Below are 21,504 nucleotides of genomic sequence, written 5' to 3'. Positions count from 1 at the left end.
ACTTGACTTTTACTGATGTACTAATTGTTTAACAGACGATAAGGAAACGTGGAACAAACATAAATGGGTTGAATAGACAACTAGATGTGTTTTGATACAGAGATAGATTGAAGGGCATGGAGAGAAGATAGGTTGGTGTAAATAAAAGCTGGGGTTTGGAAAGCTAAAGGGCAAGTTCTGTTTTTAAAGCTCCTCTGGGTAGATCATGGATTTGTGTGCTAGAGTAAAATGGGTGATAGCGAATCGGAAACTTGTTTGATATTTTTCCCCATTTTTGCTTCCAGTGATTTCAATGCAAATGAACACAAATCGAAATGACAAGTGGCGGGGGGAGGGGTGGGGGGTGGGGGGAGGGAGTGTGAAGTAAGCTACTGATTCACTATCACCCATTTTACACCAACACCCCAAATCAGAATCTACCCCAAGTGTTTTTAAGGTGCATTTTTGCGAATATCATTTCAGAATCCTACCATTGCTTCCATGGTCAAGGCTGCTCCATATGGATGGTAATTGCTGAGGTACAGAATGACTTCTGAACTGAGTATTCATTACGTTTCTGTCCTGCAAAATCATGATCTGGAATTGAAAGGAAAACAATGCCTCATCAATGAGCTGTTCTTAATGTCCTCTCAGTAAAGGTGGTTCCGGTTATTGCTATTGAAAGAAAAATGATTTGTAACTGCGAATAAACTCCTGCAGTCAACGAGGCTGCAATTGGAAAATTCAACTGGAGGTCAGAACATGGAGTCCAAAGCTCTCTTCCCAACATTTACTTAAGGTTAGCTTACAATGTCAACAGGGAATGGGGAACACGACAGCAACGCAATAGGGAATAATGCAGTGATGTAATAGGGAACTCTGCAACAATGGGATTGGAATGCTGCAGCAACAGGATAGGGACCACTGCAAAATGGGGTATGGAATACTGTGAAAAAAGTGATAGGGAATACTGCAGCAATGGGAGAGGGAACACTGCACCATTACGATAGGCAATACTGCAGCAATAGGATAGCGAATACTGCAGCAATGGGAGAGGGAACACTGCACCATTAGGATAGGCAATACTGCAGCAATAGGATAGGGAATAATGAGGTAACAGGATAGGGAAAATTGCAGCAAAAGGAGAGGGAATGCTGTGGCAACAGGGTAAGGAATACTGTGGCAACAGAATAGGGAATACTGCAGCAACAAGATAGAGAATACTGCAGCAATAGGACAGGGAATACTGTGGCAACAGGATAGGGAATACTGAGGCAACAGGATAGGGAATACTGTGGCAACAGGACAGGGAATACAGCGGCAACAGGACAGGGAATACTGTGGCAACAGGATAGGGAATACTGCAGCAACAGGATAGGGAATACTGCGACAACAGGATAACGAATACTGCAGCAAAAGGACAGGTATTACTGCAGCAACAGGTTAAGGAATACTGCAGTAACAGGATAAGGAATACTGCGGCAACAGATCGGGGAATACTGAAGCAACAGGATGGGAAATACTGCAGCAACAGGGCAGGGAATACTGCAGTAACAGGATAACGAATAATGGAGCAAAAGGACAGGGAATACTGCAGCAACAGGATAAGGAATGCTGCGGCAACAGAACGGGGAATACTGAAGCAACAGGATGGGGAATACTGCTACGACAGGCCAGGGAATAATGCGGCAACAGGATAGGGAATACTGCGGCAAAAGGACAGGGAATACTGTGGCAAAAGGACAGGGAATACTGCGGCAACAGGACAAAGAACATTGTGGCAACACGTTAGTGAATACTGCGGCAGCAGGACAGGGAATACAGCGGCAAAAGGACCAGGAATACTGCAGCAACAGGATAGGGAATACTGCAGAAACAGGATAGGGAATATTGCAGCAACAAGACAGGGAATACTGCGGCAACAGGATAGGGAATACTGCAGAAAAAGGATAGGGAATATTGCAGCAACAAGACAGAGAATACTGCGGCAACAGGATAGGGAATACTGCGGAAACAGGACAGGGAATATTGCAGCAACAGGATGGGAATGCTGTGGCAACATTATAGGGAATACAGCGGCAAAAGTACCGTGAATACTGCGGCAACAGGATAGGGAATACTGCAGTAACAGGATAACGAATACTACAGCAAAAGGACATGGAATACTGCAGCAACAGGTTAAGGAATACTGCAGCAAAAGGACAGGGATTACTACAGTAACAGGATAAGGAATACAGTGGCAACATCAGGGAATACTGAAGCAACAGGATGGGCAATACTGCTGCAAAAGGACAGGGAATAATGCAGCAACAGGAAAGGGAATACTGTGCCTACAGGATAGGGAATACTGCAGCAACAGGACAGGGAATACTGCGGCAACAGGACAGGGAATACTGTGGCAACAGGATAGGGAATTCTGTTGGAACAGGACAGGGAGGACTGCAGTAACAGGACAGCGAATACTGTAGCAACAGATTAGGGAATACTGCGGCTACAGGACAGGGAATACTGCAGCAACTGGACAGGGAATATTGCAGGAACTGGGCTGGGAATACTGCGGCAGCAGTACAGGGAATACTGAAACAACAGGATAAGGAATACTGCGGCAACAGGACAGGGAATACTGCAGCAACAGGACAGGGAATACTGCGGCAACAGGATAGGGTATACTGCAGCAACAGGACAGAGAATACTGCGGCAACAGGATAGGGAATACTGCAGCAACAGGATAGGGAATAATGCAGCAACAGTACAGGGAATACTGCGGCAACAGGATAGGGTATACAGCAGCAACAGGACAGGGAATATTGCAGCAACTGGATTGGGAATACTGCAGCAAAAGGTCAGGGAATTCTGCAGGAACAGGGCAGGGAATACTGCAGGAACAGGGCAGGGAATACTGCGGCAGCAGGCCAGGGAATACTGAAGCAACAGGAGAAGGAATACTGCAGCAACAGGACAGGGAATACTGCAGCAACAGGACAGGGAATATTGCAGCAACAGGATTGGGAATACTGCAGCAAAAGGTCAGGGAATACTGCAGGAACAGGGCAGGAAATACTGCAGGAACAGGGCAGGGAATACTGCGGCAGCAGGCCAGGGAATACTGAAGCAACAGGAGAAGGAATACTGCGGCAACAGGACAGGGAATACTGCAGCAACAGGACAGGAAATAATGCGGCAACATGATAGGGAATACTGCAGCAACAGAACAGGGAATACTGCGGCAACAGGATAGGGAATACTGAAGCAACAATACAGGGAATACTGCGGCGACAGAATAGGAAATACTGCAGCAACAGGATAGGGAATACTGCGACAACAGGATAACGGATTCTGCAGCAAAAGGACATGGAATACTGCCGCAACAGGATAAGGAATACTGCAGCAACAGATCAAGGAATACTGAATCAACAGGATGGGCAATACTGCTGCAACAGGACAGGGAATAATGCAGCAACAGGATAGGGAAGACTGCGGCAACAGGACAGGTAATAGTGCGGCAAAAGGACAGGGAATACTGCGGCAACAATTTAGGGAATACTGCAACAACAGGATGGGAAGACTGCGGCAACAGGATAGGGAATACAGCAGCAAAAGGTCCAGGAATACTGCGGCAACAGGATAGGAAATACTGCAGCAACAGGATAGGGAATACTGCAGCAACAGGACAGGGAATACTGCAGCAACAGGAAAGGGAATACTGTGCCTACAGGATAGGGAATACTGCAGCAACAGGACAGGGAATACTGCGGCAACAGGACAGGGAATTCTGTTGGAACAGCACAGAGATTACTGCGGCAACAGGGCAGGGAATACTGCAGGAACTGGGTTGGGAATACTGCAGCAGCAGTACAGGGAATACTGAAGCAACAGGATAAGGAATACTGCACCAACAGGACAGGGAATACTGAAGCAACAGGATGGGCAATACTGCGGCAACAGGACAGGAAGGACTGCAGCAACAGGACAGTGACTACTGTAGCAACAGGACAGGGAATACTGCGGCAACAGGACAGGGAATACTGCAGCAACAGGATAGGGAATTCTGTGGCAACAGGACAGGAAGGACTGCAGCAGCAGGACAGCGAATACTGTAGCAACAGATTAGGGAATACTGCGGCAACAGGACAGGGAAAACTGCAGCAACAGGACAGGGAATATTGCAGCAACTGGATTGGGAATACTGCAGCAAAAAGTCAGGGAATACTGCAGGAACAGGGCAGGGAATACTGCAGGAACAGGGCAGGGAATACTGCGGCAGCAGGCCAGGGAATACTGAAGCAACAGGAGAAGGAATACTGCGGCAACAGGACAGAGAATACTGCAGCAACAGGATTAATAATATTGCAGCAACAGGACAGGGAATAATGCGGCAAAAGGATAGGGAATACTGCAGCAAAAGGGACGGTATTACTGCAGCAACAGGTTAAGGAATACTGCAGCAACAGGACAGGGAATACTGCAGCAACAGGACAGGGAATACTGCAGCAACAGGACAGGTATTACTGCAGCAACAGGTTAAGGAATACTGCAGCAACAGGACAGGGAATACTGCAGTAACAGGATAACGAATACTGCAGCAAAAGGACATGGAATACTGCAGCAACAGGTTAAGGAATACTGCAGCAACAGGACAGGGAATACTGCAGCAACAGGATAAGGAATACTGCAGCAACATGTCAGGGAATACTGAAGCAACAGGATGGGCAATACTGCAGCAACAGGATGGGCAATACTGCTGCAACAGGACAAGGAATAATGCGGCAACAGGATAGGGAAGACTGCGGCAACAGGACAGGTAATAGTGCGGCAAAAGGACAGGGAATACTGCGGCAACAATTTAGGGAATACTGCAGCAACAGGACAAAGAACACTGCGGTAACACAATAGTGAATGCTGTGGCAACAGGATAGGGAATACAGTGTCAAAAGGACCAGGAATACTGCGGCAAAAGGACAGGGAATACTGCAGGAACAGGGCAGGGAATACTGCGACAAGATGACAGGGAATACTGCAGCAACAGGACAGGGAATACCGAGGCAGCAGGACAGGGAATACTGAAGCAACAGGATAAGGAATACTGCGGCAACAGGACAGGCAATACTGCAGCAACAGCATTAATAATACTGCAGCAACAGGATAGGGAATAATGCGGCAAATGTACAGGGAATACCGCGGCAACAATATAGGGAATTCTGCGGCAACAGGAAAGGGAATAATGCAGCAACAGGATAGGGAATACCGCGGCAAACGGTTAGGGAATACTGAGGCAACAGGATAGGGAATACTGCAGGAAAGGACAGGGAATAATGAAGCAACAGGACAGGGAATACAGTGGCAACAGGACAATGAATACTGCAGCAAAAGGACAGGGAATACTGCAGCAACAGGAGAAGGAATACTGCGGCAACAGGACAGAGAATACTGCAGCAACAGGACAGGGAATAATGCGGCAACATGATAGGGAATACTGCAGCAACAGAACAGGGACTACTGCGGCAACAGGATAGGGAATACTGAAGCAACAATACAGGGAATACTGCGGCGACAGAATAGGAAATACTGCAGCAACAGGATAGGGAATACTGCGACAACAGGATAACGGATTCTGCAGCAAAAGGACATGGAATACTGCCGCAACAGGATAAGGAATACTGCAGCAACAGATCAAGGAATACTGAATCAACAGGATGGGCAATACTGCTGCAACAGGACAGGGAATACTGCAGCAACAGGATAAGGAATACTGCGGCAACAGATCAGGGAATACTGAAGCAACAGGATGGGCAATACTGCAGCAACAGGACAGGGAATATTACAGCATTAGGAATGGGAATACTACAGCATAAGGTCAGGAAACACTGCAGGAACAGGGCAGGGAATACCGCAGGAACAGGGCAGGGAATACTGCGGCAGCAGGCCAGGGAATACTGAAGCAACAGGATAAGGAATACTGCAGCAACAGGACAGCAAATAATGCGGCAACAGGATAGGGAATACTGCAGCAACAGTACAGGGATTACTGCGGCAACAGGATAGGAAATACTGCAGCAACAGGATAGGGAATACAGCGACAACAGGATAACGAATACTGCAGCAAAAGGACAGGTATTACTGCAGCAACAGGTTAAGGAATACTGCAGTAACAGGATAAGGAATACTGCGGCAACAGTTCAGGGAATTCTGAAGCAACAGGATGGGAAATACTGCAGCAACAGTACAGGGAATACTGTGGCAACAGGATAGGAAATACTGCAGCAACAGGATAGGGAATACTGCAGCAACAGGACAGGGAATACTGCAGTAACAGGATAAGGAATACTGCGGAAACAGATCAGGGAATACTGAAGCAACAGGATGGGCAATACTGCAGCAACAGGATAGGGAATACTGCGGCAACAGGTCAGGGAATACTGCAGGAATTGGGCAGGGAATACTGCAGTAACAGGATAAGGAATACTGCGGAAACAGATCAGGGAATACTGAAGCAACAGGATGGGCAATACTGCAGCAACAGGATAGGGAATACCGAAGCAACAGGATAGGGAATACTGCAGCAACAGGATTGGGAATGCTGCGGCAACATGACAAAGGACACTGTGGCAACACAATAGTGAATACTGCAGCAACAGGATAGGGAATACTGCGACAACAGGATAACGAATACTGCAGCAAAAGGACAGGTATTACTGCAGCAACAGGTTAAGGAATACTGCAGCAACAGGACAGGGAATACTGCAGTAACAGGATAAGGAATACTGCGGCAACAGATCAGGGAATACTGAAGCAACAGGATGGGGAACACTGCTGCAACAGGACAGGGAATAATGCGGCAACAGGACAGGGAATAATGCGGCAACAAGATAGGGAATACTGCGACAATAATTTAGGGAATACTGCAGCAACAGGACAAAGGACACTGTGGCAACACAATAGTGAATACTGCGGCAACAGGAGAGGGAATACGGCGGCAAAAGGACCAGGAATACTGCGGCAACAGGATAGGGAATACTGCAGCAACAGGATAGGGAATACTGCAGGAACAGGGCAGGGAATACTGAAGGAACAGGGCAGGGAATACTGCGGCAAGATGACAGGCAATACTGCAGCAACAGGACAGGGAATACCGAGGCAGCAGGACAGGGAATACTGAAGCAACAGGATAGGGAATACTGCAGCAACAGGACAGGGAATACTGCGGCAACAGGTCATGGAATACTGCGGCAACAGTATAGGGTATACTGCAGCAACAGGATAGGGAATACTGCAGCAACAGGGCAGGGAATACTGCAGCAACAGTACAGGGAATACTGCAGCAACAGGTTAAGGAATACTGCAGCAAAAGGACAGGGAATACTGCAGCAACAGGATAAGGAATACTGCGGCAACAGATCAGGGAATACTGCAGGAATTGGGCAGGGAATACTCCGGCAGCAGTACAGGGAATAGTGAAGCAACAGGATAAGAAATACTGCTGAAACAGGACAGGGAATACTGCAGCAACAGGGCAGGGAATACTGCGGCAACAGGATAAGTTAATCTGCAGCAACAAGATAGGGAATACTGCAGCAACAGGATAGGGAATACTGCAGCAACAGTACAGGGAATACTGCAGCAACAGGATAGGGAATACTGCAGCAACAGGATAGGGAATACTGCAGCAACAGTACAGGGAATACTGCAGCAACAGGTTAAGGAATACTACAGCAAAAGGACAGGGAGTACTGCAGCAACAAGATAAGGAATACTGCGGCAACAGATCAGGGAATACTGAAGCAACAGGATGGGGAACACTGCTGCAACAGGACAGGGAATAATGCGGCAACAGGACAGGGAATAATGCGGCAACAGGACAGGGAATACTGCGGCAACAGGACAGGGAATAATGCGGCAACAGGACAGGGAATACTGCGGCAACAGGATAGCGAATGCTGCTTTAGCAGGAAAGGGAATACTGCGCCTACAGGACATGGAATACTGCAGTAACAGGAGAGGGAATACTGCGGCAACAGGACAGGGAATACTGTGGCAACAGCATAGGGAATACTGTGACAACAGGACAGGGAATAATGCAGCAAGAGGATAGGGAATACTGCGGCAACAGGACAGGGAATACAGCGGCAAAAGGACCAGGAATGCTGCGGCATCAGGATAGGGGTTAGTGCAGCAACAGGATGGGAAGACTACGGCAACAGCATAGGGAATACTGCTGGAACAGGATAGAGAATAACGCGGCAAAAGTGCAGGGAATACTGCTGCAACAGTACAGGGAATTCTGCAGCAACAGGAAAGGGAATACTGTGGCAACAGGATAGGGAACACTGCAGCAACAGGATAGGAAATTCTGTGGCAACAGGACAGCGAATACTGCAGCAACAGGATTGGGAATACTGCAGCAAAAGGACAGGGAATATTGCAGGAACAGGGCAGTGAATACTGCACCAAGAGGACAGAGAATACTGAAGCAACAGGAAAAGGAATATTGCGGCAACAGGACAAGGAATACTGCAACAACAGGACAGGGAATACTGCGGCAACAGGATAGGGAACACTGCAGCAACAGGATAGGGAATACTGCGGCAACAGGCAAGGGAATACTGTGGCTACAGGATAGGGAATACTGCAGCAACAGGACAGGGAATACTGCAGCAACAGGATAGGGAATACTGCGGCAACAGGCAAGGGAATACTGTGGCTACAGGATAGGGAATACTGCAGTAACAGGACAGGGAATAGTGCGGCAAAAGGACAGGGAATACTGCGACAACAATTTAGGGAATACTGCAGCAACAGGACAAAGAACACTGCGGTGACACAATAGTGAATGCTGTGGCAACAGGATAGGGAATACAATGTCAAAAGGACCAGGAATACTGCGGCAACAGGAAAGGAAAACTGCAGGAACAGGATAGGGGATATTGCAGCAACAAGATAGGGAATACTGCGGCAAAAGGACAGGGAATACTGCAGGAACAGGGCAGGGAATACTGCGACAAGATGACAGGGAATACTGCAGCAACAGGACAGGGAATACCGAGGCAGCAGGACAGGGAATACTGAAGCAACAGGATAAGGAATACTGCGGCAACGGGACAGGCAATACTGCAGCAACAGCATTAATAATACTGCAGCAACAGGATAGGGAATAATGCGGCAACAGGATAGGGAATACTGCAGCAACTGGACAGGGAATACTGCAGCAACAGGATAGGGAATACTGCAGCAACAGGGTAGGGAACACAGCGGCAAAAGAACCAGGAATACTGCGGCAACAGGATAGGGAATACTGCAGCAACAGGACCAGGAATAATGTGGCAAATGTACAGGGAATACCGCGGCAACAATATAGGGAATTCTGCGGCAACAGGAAAGGGAATAATGCAGCAACAGGATAGGGAATACCGTGGCAAACGGATAGGGAATACTGAGGCAACAGGATAGGGAATACTGCAGGAAAGGACAGGGAATAATGAAGCAACAGGACAGGGAATACAGTGGCAACAGGATGGGTAATGCTGCAGTAACAGGATAGGGAATACTTCGGCAACAGGACAGGGAATGCTGCGGCAACAGGACAATGAATACTGCAGCAAAAGGACAGGGAATACTGCAGCAACAGGATAAGGAAGACTGCATTAACAGGACAGGGAAAACTGCAGCAAGAGGATAAGGAGTACTGCAGCAACAGCACAGGGAATACTGCAGCAACAGGAGAGGGAATACTGCAGCAGCAGAATGGGAATACTGCCGCAACAGGACAGGGAATACCGCGGCAACAGGATAGAACAAAGAACAAAGAAAAGTACAGCACAGGAACAGGTCCTTCGGCCCTCCAAGCCTGCGCCGATCATAACTAAAACATTTTGCACTTCCGGAGTCCGTATCCCTCTATTCCCATCCTATTCATGTATTTGTCAAGCTGCCTCTTAAACACCACTATCGTACCTGCTTCCACCACCTCCTCTGGCAGCGAATTCCAGACACTCACTACCCTCTGCGTAAAAAACTTGCCCCACACATCTCCTTTATAGTTTTCTCCACTCACCTTAAATCTATGCCTCCTAGTAATTGACTCTTCCACCCTGGGAAAAAGCTTCTGACTATCTACTCTGTCCATGCCACTTATAAATTTGTAAACTTCTATCAAGTCGCCCCTCAATCTCCGTCGCTCTAGTGAGAACAATCCGAGTTTCTCCAACCTCTCCTCATAGCTAATAACCTCCAGACCAGGCAGCATCCTGGTAAACCTCCTCTGCACCCTCTCCAACGCCTCCATATCCTTCTGGCAATGTGGTGAGCAGAATAGGGAATATTGCGGCAAGATGGCAGGGAATGCTGCAGCAACAGGACAACGAATACTGCAGCAAAAGGACAGGGAATACTGCAGCAACAGGATAAGGAATACTGTGGCAACAGGATAAGAAAGACTGCATTAACAGGACAGGGAAAACTGCAGCAAGAGAATAAGGAATACTGCAGGAACAGATTAGGGAACACTGCGGCAACAGTACAGGAAATACTGCAGCAACGGGACAGGGAATACTGCTGAAACAGGATCGGGAATACTGCAGCAAAAGGACAGGGTATACTTCAGGAACAGCGTAGGGAATACTGTGGCAACAGGACAGGGAATACTGCGGCAACAGGATAGTTGATACTGCGGCAAAAGGATAGGGAATACTACGGCAACAGGATAGGGAATACTGCAGCAAAATGACAGGGAGTGTTGTGGCAACAAGATAGGGAATACTGCGGCAACAAGGTAGGAAATACTGCCGCAACAGGCCGGGGAATAGTACGGCAACAGGAAAGGGAATACTGCAGCAAAATGACAGGGAGTGCTGCGGCAACAAGATAGGGAATGCTGCGGCAACAGGTTAGGGAATACTGCAAAAACACAATAGCTAATACTGCGGCAACAATATAGGGAATACTGCAGCAATAGGACAGGGAATACGGCGGCAACAGGACAGAGAATACTATGGCAACAGTATAGGGAATTCTGCGGCGACCGGACATAGAATTCTGCAGCAACAGGACAGGGAATACTGTGGCAACATGATCGGGAACATTGCAGCAACAGGACAGGGAATACTGCAGCAACAGGATAGGGAAAACACCTGCAACAGGATAGGGAATACTGCAGCAACAGGACAGGGAATTCTACGGCAAAAGGAAGGGAATACTGCGGCAACAGGAGAGGGAATAATGCAGCAACAGCATAGGGAATACTGGGGCAACAATATAGGGAATACACCTGCAACAGGATAGGGAATACTGCAGCAACAGGACAGGGAATTCTGCGGCAGCAGGAAGGGAATACTGCGGCAACAGGATAGGGAATACTGCAGCAACAGGACAGGGAAAAGTACTGCAACAGGATAGGGAATACTGCAGCAACAGGATAGGGAATACTGCAGCAACAGGATAGGAAATACTGCAGCAACAAGATAGGGAATACTGCGGCAACAGGACAGTGAATACTGCAGCAACAGGATAGGGAATTCTGCGGCAACAAGATAGGGAATTCTGCGGGAATACGACAGTGAATACTGCAACCACAGGATAGGCAACTCTTCGGCAAAAAATCATGGAATACTGCGGCAACAGGACAGTGAATACTGCAGTAACAAGATAGGGCATTCTGCGGCAACAAGATAGGGAATCCTGCGGCAAAAGGACAGAGCATACCGCGGCAACTGGACGGGGAATACTGCGGCAACAGCACAGGGAATACTGCAGCAACAGGACAGGGAATACTGCAGCAACAGGACAGGGAATACTGCAGCAAAAGAACAGGGAATACTGCAGCAACAGGATGGGGAATAGTACAGCAAAAGGTCAGGGAATACTGCAGGAACAGGACGGGGAATACTGCAGCAAAAGAACAGGGAATACTGCAGCAACAGGATGGGGAATACTGCGGCAATATGACAGGGAATACTGCAGCAACAGGACGGGGAATACTGCAGCAAAAGAACAGGGAATACTGCAGCAACAGGACGGGGAATACTGCGGCAATATAATAGGGAATTCTGCAGCAACAGGACAGGGAATACTGCAGCAACAGGATGGGGAATACTGCAGCAACAGGACAGGGAATACTGTGGTAACAGGACGGGGAATCCTGCGGCAACAGGACAGGGAATACTGCGGCAACAGGACAGGGAATACTGCAGCAACAGGATGGGGAACACTGCAGTAACAGGATGGGGAACACTGTGATAACAGGATAGGGAATTCTGCAGCAAAATGACAGGGAGTACTGTGGCAACACAATACGGAAAGCTGCAGCATCAGGATAGGGAATACTGCACAACAGGATAGGGAATACTGTTGCAACAGGATAGGGCATTCTTTGGCAACAAGATAGGGAATACTGCAGTAACAGGATAGGGAATACTGCGGCATCAGGCCAGGAAATACTCCATCAACAGGATAGGGAACACTGCAGCAACAGGATAGGGAATACTGCGGCCACAGGATAGGGAATATTGCAGCAAAATAACAGAGAGTACTGTGGCAACAAGATAGGGAATACTGCAGCAACAAGGTAGGAAATACTGCCGCAACAGGCCAGGGAATACTACGGCAACAGGATAGGGAATGCTGCAGCAAAATGACAGGGAATGCTGCGGCAACAGGATAGGGAATACTGCAAAAACACAATAGCTAATACTGCGGCAACAATATAGGGAATACTGAGGTAACAGGAAAGTGAATAATGCGGCAAAAGTATAGGGAACGCTGCGGCAACAGGAAAGGGAAAACTGCAGCAACAGGACACTGAATACTGCAGCAACAGGATAGGAAATTCAGGATAGGAAAACAGGATAGGGAATACTGCGGCAACAGGATATGGAGTACTGTGGCAACAGAATAATGAATACTGCAGCAACAGGACAGGGAATTCTGCGGCAACTGGAAGGGAATACTGCGGCAACAGGACAGGGAATACTGCAGCAACAGGACTGGGAATACCATGGCAATATGATAGGGAATACTGCAGCAACAGGACAGAGAATTCTGCGGGAATATGACAGTGAATACTGCAACCACAGGATAGGCAACTCTGCGGCAAAAAATCATGGAATACTGCGGCAACAGGACAGGGAATACTGCAGCAACAGGACAGGGAATACTGCAGCAACAGGATGGGGAATACTGCGGCAACAGGACAGGGAATTCTGTGGGAATACGACAGTGAATACTGCAACCAAAGGATAGGCAACTCTGCGGCAAAAAAATTATGGAATACTGCGGCAACAGGATGGGGAATACTGCAGCAAAAGAACGGGGAATACTGCAGCAACAGGACGGGGAATACTGCAGCAAAAGAACGGGGAATACTGCAGCAACAGGACGGGGAATACCACAGCAATATGATAGGGAATACTGCAGCAACAGGATAGGGAATTCTGCAGCAACAGGACAGGGAATACTGCAGCAACAGGACAGGGAGCACTGCGGCAACAGGACAGGGAATTCTGCAGCAAAATGACAGGGAGTACTGCGGCAACACAATACGGAAAGCTGCAGAATCAGGATAGGGAATACTGCACAACAGGATAGGGAATACTGCACAACAGGATAGGGAATACTGTTGCAACAGGATAGGGCATTCTTTGGCAACAAGATAGGGAATACTGCAGTAACAGGATAGGGAATACTGCGGCATCAGGCCAGGAAATACACCATCAACAGGATAGGGAATACTGCGGCCACAGGATAGGGAATATTGCAGCAAAATGACAGGGAGTACTGTGGCAACAAGATAGGGAATACTGCGGCAACAAGGTAGGAAATACTGCCGCAACAGGCCAGGGAATAGTATGGCAACAGGATAGGGAATACTTCAGCAAAATGACAGGGAGTACTGCGGCAACAAGATAGGGAATGCTGCGGCAACAGGAAGGTAATACTGCGGCAACAGGACAGGGAATTCTGCAGCAATAGGACAGGGAATACTGCAGCAACAGGATAGGGAATGCTCCTGCAACAGGATAGGGAATACTGCAGCAACAGGACAGGGAATTCTGCGGCAACAGGAAGCGAATACTGCAGCAACAGGATAGGGAATTCTGCGGCAACAGGAAGGGAATACTGTGGCAACAGGATAGGGAATACTGTGGCAACAGGACAGGGCATTCTTTGGCAACAAGATAGGGAATACTGCAGTAACAGGATAGGGAATACTGCGGCATCAGGCCAGGAAATACACCATCAACAGGATAGGGAATACTGCGGCCACAGGATAGGGAATATTGCAGCAAAATGACAGGGAGTACTGTGGCAACAAGATAGGGAATACTGCGGCAACAAGGTAGGAAATACTGCCGCAACAGGCCAGGGAATAGTATGGCAACAGGATAGGGAATACTTCAGCAAAATGACAGGGAGTACTGCGGCAACAAGATAGGGAATGCTGCGGCAACAGGAAGGTAATACTGCGGCAACAGGACAGGGAATTCTGCAGCAATAGGACAGGGAATACTGCAGCAACAGGATAGGGAATGCTCCTGCAACAGGATAGGGAATACTGCAGCAACAGGACAGGGAATTCTGCGGCAACAGGAAGCGAATACTGCAGCAACAGGATAGGGAATTCTGCGGCAACAGGAAGGGAATACTGTGGCAACAGGATAGGGAATACTGCAGCAACAAGATAGGGAATACGGCGGCAACATTACAGGGAATACTGCAGCAACAGTACAGGGAATTCTGCAGCTACAGGATAGGAATAATGCAGCAACAGGAAAGGGATTACTGCAGCAACAGGATAGGGAATACTGTGGCAACACTATAGGGAGTACAGCAGCAACAGGATTGGGAATTCTGCGGCAACAGGACAGGGAATACTGCCGCAACAGGATTGGGAATACTGTGGCAACAGGATAGGGAATTCTGTGGCAACAGGAAGGGAATACTGCGGCAACAGGATAGGGAATACTGCTGCAAAAAGATAGGCAATACTGCGGCATCATTACAGGGAATACTGCGGCAACAGGACAGCGAATTCTGCAGCAACACGATGAGGAATACTGCAGCAACAGGATAGGGAATACTGTGGCAACAGTATAGGGAATACTGCAGCAACACGATAAGGAATACTGCAGCAACAGGACAGGGAATACTGCAGCAACACGATAAGGAATACTGCAGCAACAGGATAGGGAATACTGTGGCAATAATATAGGGAATACTGCAGCAACACGATAAGGAATACTACAGCAACAGGATAGGGAATACTGTGGCAACAGGATAGGGAATACTGCAGCAACAGGACATGGAATACTGCTGCAACGGGATAGGGAATACTGCAGCAAGAGGACAGGGAATACTGCCGCAACAGGATAGGGAATACTGCGGCAACAGGATAGGGAATACTGCGGCAACAGGATAGGGAATACTGTAGCAACAGGACAGGGAATTCTGCGGCAGCAGGAAGGGAATACTGCGGCAACAGGACAGGGAATTCTGCAGCAACAGGATAGGGAATAATGTGGCAACAGGACAGGGAATACTGCAGCAACAGGTTAGGGAATACTGTGGCAACAATATAGGGAATACTGCAGCAACAGGATAAGGAATACTGCAGCAACTGCACAGGGAATACTGCGGCAACATGAAAGTGAACACTGCGGCAACAGGATAGGGAATACTGCCGCAACAGGATTGGGAATACTGCAGCAACAGCACAGGGAATACTGCCGCAACAGGATAGGGAATACTGCGGTAACAGTATAGGGAATTTTGCGGCAACAGGATAGGGAATACACCTGCAACAGGGTAGGAAATACTGCAGCCACAGGACAGGGAATTCCGTGGCAACAGGAAGGGAATACTGCGGCAAAAGGATAGGGAATACTGCTGCAAAAGGATAGGCAATACTGCGGCATCATTACAGGGAATACTGCGGCAACAGGTCAGGGAATTCTGCAGCAACAGGATAGGGAATAATGCGGCAACAGGATAGGGAATACTGCAGCAAGAGGACAGGGAATACTGCAGCAACAGCACAGGGAACACTGCGACAACATGAAAGTGAACACTGCAGCAACAGGATAGGGAATACTGCGACAACAGGATAGGGAATACTGCAGCAAGAGGACAGGGAATACTGCCGCAACAGGATATGGAATACTGTAGCAACAGGACAAGGAATTCTGCAGCAACAGGATAGGGAACACTGTGGCAACAGGATAGGGAATTCTGCGGCAACAGGAAGGGAATACTGCGGCAACAGGATAGGGAATACTGCTGCAAAAAGATAGGCAATACTGCGGCATCATTACAGGGAATACTGCGGCAACAGGACAGGGAATTCTGCAGCAACACGATGAGGAATACTGCAGCAACAGGACAGGGAATACTGTGGCAACAGTATAGGGAATACTGCAGCAATACGATAAGGAATACTGCAGCAACAGGACAGGGAATACTGCAGCAACACGATAAGGAATACTGCAGCAACAGGATAGGGAATACTGTGGCAATAATATAGGGAATACTGCAGCAACACGATAAGGAATACTGCAGCAACTGGCTAGGGAATACTGTGGCAACAGGATAGGGAATACACCTGCAACAGGATAGGGAATACTGTAGCAACAGGACAGGGAATTCTGCGGCAGCAGGAAGGGAATACTGCAGCAACAGGACAGGGAATTCTGCAGCAACAGGATAGGGAATAATGTGGCAACAGGACAGGGAATACTGCAGCAACAGGTTAGGGAATACTGTGGCAACAGTATAGGGAATACTGCAGCAACAGAATAAGGAATACTGCAGCAACTGCACAGGGAATACTGCGGCAACATGAAAGTGAACACTGCGGCAACAGGATAGGGAATACTGCCGCAACAGGATTGGGAATACTGCAGCAACAGCACAGGGAATACTGCCGCAACAGGATAGGGAATACTGCGGTAACAGTATAGGGAATTCTGCGGCAACAGGATAGGGAATACACCTGCAACAGGATAGGAAATACTGCAGCCACAGGACAGGGAATTCTGTGGCAACAGGAAGGGAATACTGCAGCAAAAGGATAGGGAATACTGCTGCAAAAGGATAGGCAATACTGCGGCATCATTACAGGGAATACTGCGGCAACAGGTCAGGGAATTCTACAGCAACAGGATAGGGAATAATGCGGCAACAGGACAGGGAATACTGCCGCAACAGGATAGGGAATACTGCAGCAACAGGATAGGGAATACTGCAGCAAGAGGACAGGGAATACTGCAGCAACAGCACAGGGAACACTGCGACAACATGAAAGTGAACACTGCGGCAACAGGATAGGGAATACTGCAGCAACAGGATAGGGAATACTGCGACAACAGGATAGGGAATACTGCAGCAAGAGGACAGGGAATACACCTGCAACAGGATAGGGAATACTGTAGCAACAGGACAAGGAATTCTGCGGCAACAGGATAGGGAATACTGCTGCAACAGGTTAGGCAATACTGCGGCTTCATTACAGGGAATACTGCGGCAAGAGGACAGGGAATTCTGCAGCAACAGGATCGGGAATAATGCGGCAACAGGACAGGGAATACTGCAGCAACAGGACAGGGAATTCTGCAGCAACAGGAAGGGAATACTGCGGCAACAGGATAGGGAATACTGCTGCAACAGGATAGGCAATACTGCGGCAGCAGGACAGGGAATTCTGCAGCAACAGGATAGGGAATAAAGCGGCAACAGGACAGGCAATACTGCAGCAACAGGATAGGGAATACTGTGGTAACAGTATAGGGAATACTGCAGCAACACGATAAGGAATAATGCGGCAACAGGACAGGGAATACTGCAGCAACAGTATAGGGAGCACTGCAGTAATGGGATAGTGAAAGATGCAACAATGGGAAAGGAATACTGCTGCCATAGGAGGGAGAACACTGCAATTATAGGATAGGGAATACCACAATAAAAAGATAGGGGGTACTGCAAAAATGGCTAGGGAGCACTACAATAATGGATAGGGAATATTGTTGGAACAGAATGGGGAATACTGTGATAATGGATAGGAAATTCTACAGCAAAAGGACAGGGAACAGTATATTTCTTCAATCTCATTGATGACTGGCCAAGTTAACATTAGGTGAAATGATTCAGTAAGTGACTTGAGGAAAAGGGAACAGGAATTCAGGGCTAGAGAGGGAGAGTAAAATCAATTGGGAGGGGCATGTGTGATTTACATGCACCACTTAGACCAGTTGGGTTGAAAGGCTTGTTACTGTGCTATGTAATGTGCTGTATCTAATGTACTTCAATGTAAGGTGAAAAGATGGTACAGGAAGTATGATGAGGGGCAGTAAGTTCAATTGGCAAAACTACCCATTACATTAAAAAATAATGAATAATTGACACTCTCGCACTGCAATGGGCTGTCTTCCTTCAATGGAACCAGATAACTCCTCTGTTCTGTCCTACAGCTCAGGGCATTATGTCCTTTCTTTCCAGTCCCCTGACTTTCATAGCCTTTTGCCTCCCAACCTGTTTAATATTCTTTTTCTAAAAATCAGGCTGCCTTTCGGTGTATGTTTGCCTTTACTTAAAAGCTAGGCTTCAGTGTCAGTTTATAGTCAAACACACCGCACACTGTCTAATCAGAAGCTTTAGCCCAACAGATGATCTTGACAATGGCCTCCAGCTGAATCCAAATGATTAGAATTGGCAAATCAGTAATGAATATCAGCAACTAATGGAATTTCACTTTAGCTTTGATTGTTTGCAGGATGCTGGTTCAGCCCCATCTTATCTCTTATCTATCCTGTGGAACTAACTACTCGAGAGCTAGGTTTAGTTCATGGGCATTCTTAATGCACATTACACCAAGGAACACTCCACTCTTCCCAATGACATGATGATCTAAAATGCTGAAGAGGTACAATTACATTTTGCACACACCCTTGTCACAGGAACAGACCCTGCATTCGGTTCTCAGGTTCTAATTCTGAATATTTTGTATTAAAAAGCTTTCTACTGTGGCTGAATGTACAGCCCTGGTCAGGGTGGTGGACAGTCAACTAAGGGTCTTGAGGCACGAGGTCCGTCCAATGGATGAGCAGAGGCAGGCAAGGATCTCAGGCGCCACCTGACCGAAAGGCCTTAAGTTTAAAGGCCTGTCAGGCCTGTATGCAGTGCTGTCTTATTCTTCAGGATTGCCTCAGGACAGTGCTGAAGACCCCTGAGGCTTCACTAAAGACCCCTGAGGCTTCACTAAAGACCCCCGAGGAGGCTGCTGCCAACATGCCAGAGGGAAGGCACTGGGCAGGGTGACCAACTGTCTCGTATTTTATGGGATTATCCTGTATTTTTAACATTTGTCCCACATCCCGTATGAAACCTCCCCAGGAACGCCATTCTGTCACCTCGCTGGACCGGCACTCCGAAATCCGGAAACACCAGTGCCCCAGAATTTTCACCGCCGAGTCAGAAATGTGAACCCGACTCGGGAGAAACTGCCCCAGATCACTGGGTTTTTGCTCCAGGGGTGCATGCTGGAGTTGGGCCCGCGCCCCTCGAAACAGTCCGGAGGCAGCTACGGGGGCTGCCGAGTGCCAAGGCGGGCTACTTAAAAAGGCCCACCTCAGTGCTCTGGGCCTTCATCCCAGTAATAATAGAAACAGTAAAGCGCTCTAGCCCTCACCCCTCACACCCCATCAACCCCCACACATTCCCCATGACCCATCAATGACAACTCATGCCACCTCATGCCTCCACCAACCACCATGCCCTCCATGCCAACCTATGCCACTCTACCCACCCCCCATTGCCCCTTATAGCCCCTATGCCAACTTAGTGCCAACTCATGGCTACCAACCACCACACTTTGCCCTTTCACCCTCCATGCCAACTTTCCCAATGTCCACCACGGGTAGATATCAAGAGCCATGCTGAGGTGAAGTAATATAAAGTTCTAAGTATCTATTAGATACTTCACTATATTAAAAAAAGCACTCTGATTGATGAAAGGCAATTCAATACATTTACATCCCCTCAAGTGCCTAAACCTTTAGAAAAACTAACATTTGTATTCATAGCTACACATCAAAGATAGCTAATAACCTTCTGGAGCTGATAACCAAACTGTGAATTTACAGACCCCACCCCCCACTCCCACTGTGATAATGACAGATGTGGAAGAGTCAAGCAGCGCTAATACGATAATGATAACCCTCAGGCTTACGTCAACAAACAAAATTGAAATCGCAAGCACCAATTTCTTTTCAATTGCCTGTCTGCAGGCTGTTTCTTTTCCAAAATTTAAAACAACAGGGGATTTAAATAACCCAACAGCTTGACAGTGCCACAGACCTGATCCACCTTTTATGCATATTCACACCTACTCTTAACAGTCATAAGTCACACGCTACGGGAAACAGACCTTGCTCCAGCAAAAGCGGAGTCTTTTTTCTGACAACTGAGTTCACCTGGCCCTGCTGGGTTGAGGTCTCCCATATGTGTGAATTGCATCCTGCCCCCTCTCCCTCCCCCTCAACTCGGGCGAAAAGAGATGTCAGAAATGGGTAGGACTCCTGGACTCGGGATATCCTGTAGCTTGGTGCAGTAGTTGGTAGTAATCTTCCTTAGGTAAGGTGCAGAGCCCTTCTGCCTCCATGAAAATTCAGGCCAATTGTCCTGAATTCCTTTCAGCCTTGCCGCAATTCTCATGCCTACCACTTGTGGTGCTGCAACAGTCCTGAGCTCACTGAATCAATGGGCAGAATAGTCCCAGGTTTGCACTCAGTGCGGTAGAGGACGGGTAAAAGTACGTTGTACCTGCCAGCCGCATTGATGCATCAATCATGCATCCCCAGGAAACGCCCGTTTCCATGGTGGGCGGGCTCTCATTCACCCACCACACCATCCCCTCACCGCTTCATCATGCTGGGCGCCATATTTAAAGTGCAGCCATGTGCACACATCTCAGTGTCTCCAGCCCATGGCTGCTGGAAAGAGACATGGCCCCGAAGGGCAAAATGACTGCAGCCCCCAGGTTCAATGACGCATCCCTTGAACGCCTGTTAGATGCAGTGGAGGCTCGCTGTGATGTCCTCTACCTCTGCTCTGGCAGCAGGATGAGCAGCAACATCACCAATCTGGCTTGGGAGGAGGTGGCAGTGGTGTTGAGTGCCAATGCCCTACAAAAGAGGACAGCCACTCAGTGCCACAAGAGGATGAATGATCTCCTCTGCTCTGCCAGGGTAAGTCACTCTTCTCATCACTCTCAACTCACACACTCGCAAACCCATCACACATCCACAGGGCTCTCACTCACTGTCGGTACGAGGGACATCACCGTTCACTCTCTCACACACACCGTCATTGTCCTCATCCCATCCATGGGACCACGCACCACCACACATGCCAGGCATACTTATCATCTGGTCCAGCAGGGATCCTGCTTACACCCTCTCCATCTCTATTTATGCAGGGCAAGCTGGTACACAACAAGAGGGAGAGGTCACACACTGGTGGAGGAATGCCCGAAATCAAGGCCCTCAC

At 48.2% G+C, this 21,504-nt stretch overlaps 1 protein-coding gene across 1 annotated transcript in view; it reads right to left on the bottom strand.

The window, feature by feature from the left end:
• The window catches only part of ehf (ets homologous factor), a 91,654-nt gene that overhangs the window by 56,762 nt on the left and 13,388 nt on the right, over positions 1–21,504 (bottom strand). Inside the window, exon 2 of the mRNA XM_078547851.1 lies at positions 471–576. Within this exon, the coding sequence (XP_078403977.1) occupies positions 471–573 (103 nt within the window). The 5' untranslated portion in view covers positions 574–576. The remainder of the gene's footprint in view (positions 1–470; positions 577–21,504) is intronic.

The sequence above is a fragment of the Cetorhinus maximus genome, chromosome 9, assembly GCF_964194155.1.
Source record: "Cetorhinus maximus chromosome 9, sCetMax3.hap1.1, whole genome shotgun sequence".
NCBI lineage: Eukaryota > Metazoa > Chordata > Chondrichthyes > Lamniformes > Cetorhinidae > Cetorhinus > Cetorhinus maximus.
Note: the sequence above shows the minus strand (reverse complement) of the source record. Positions and strands in the feature narration are given on the sequence as shown.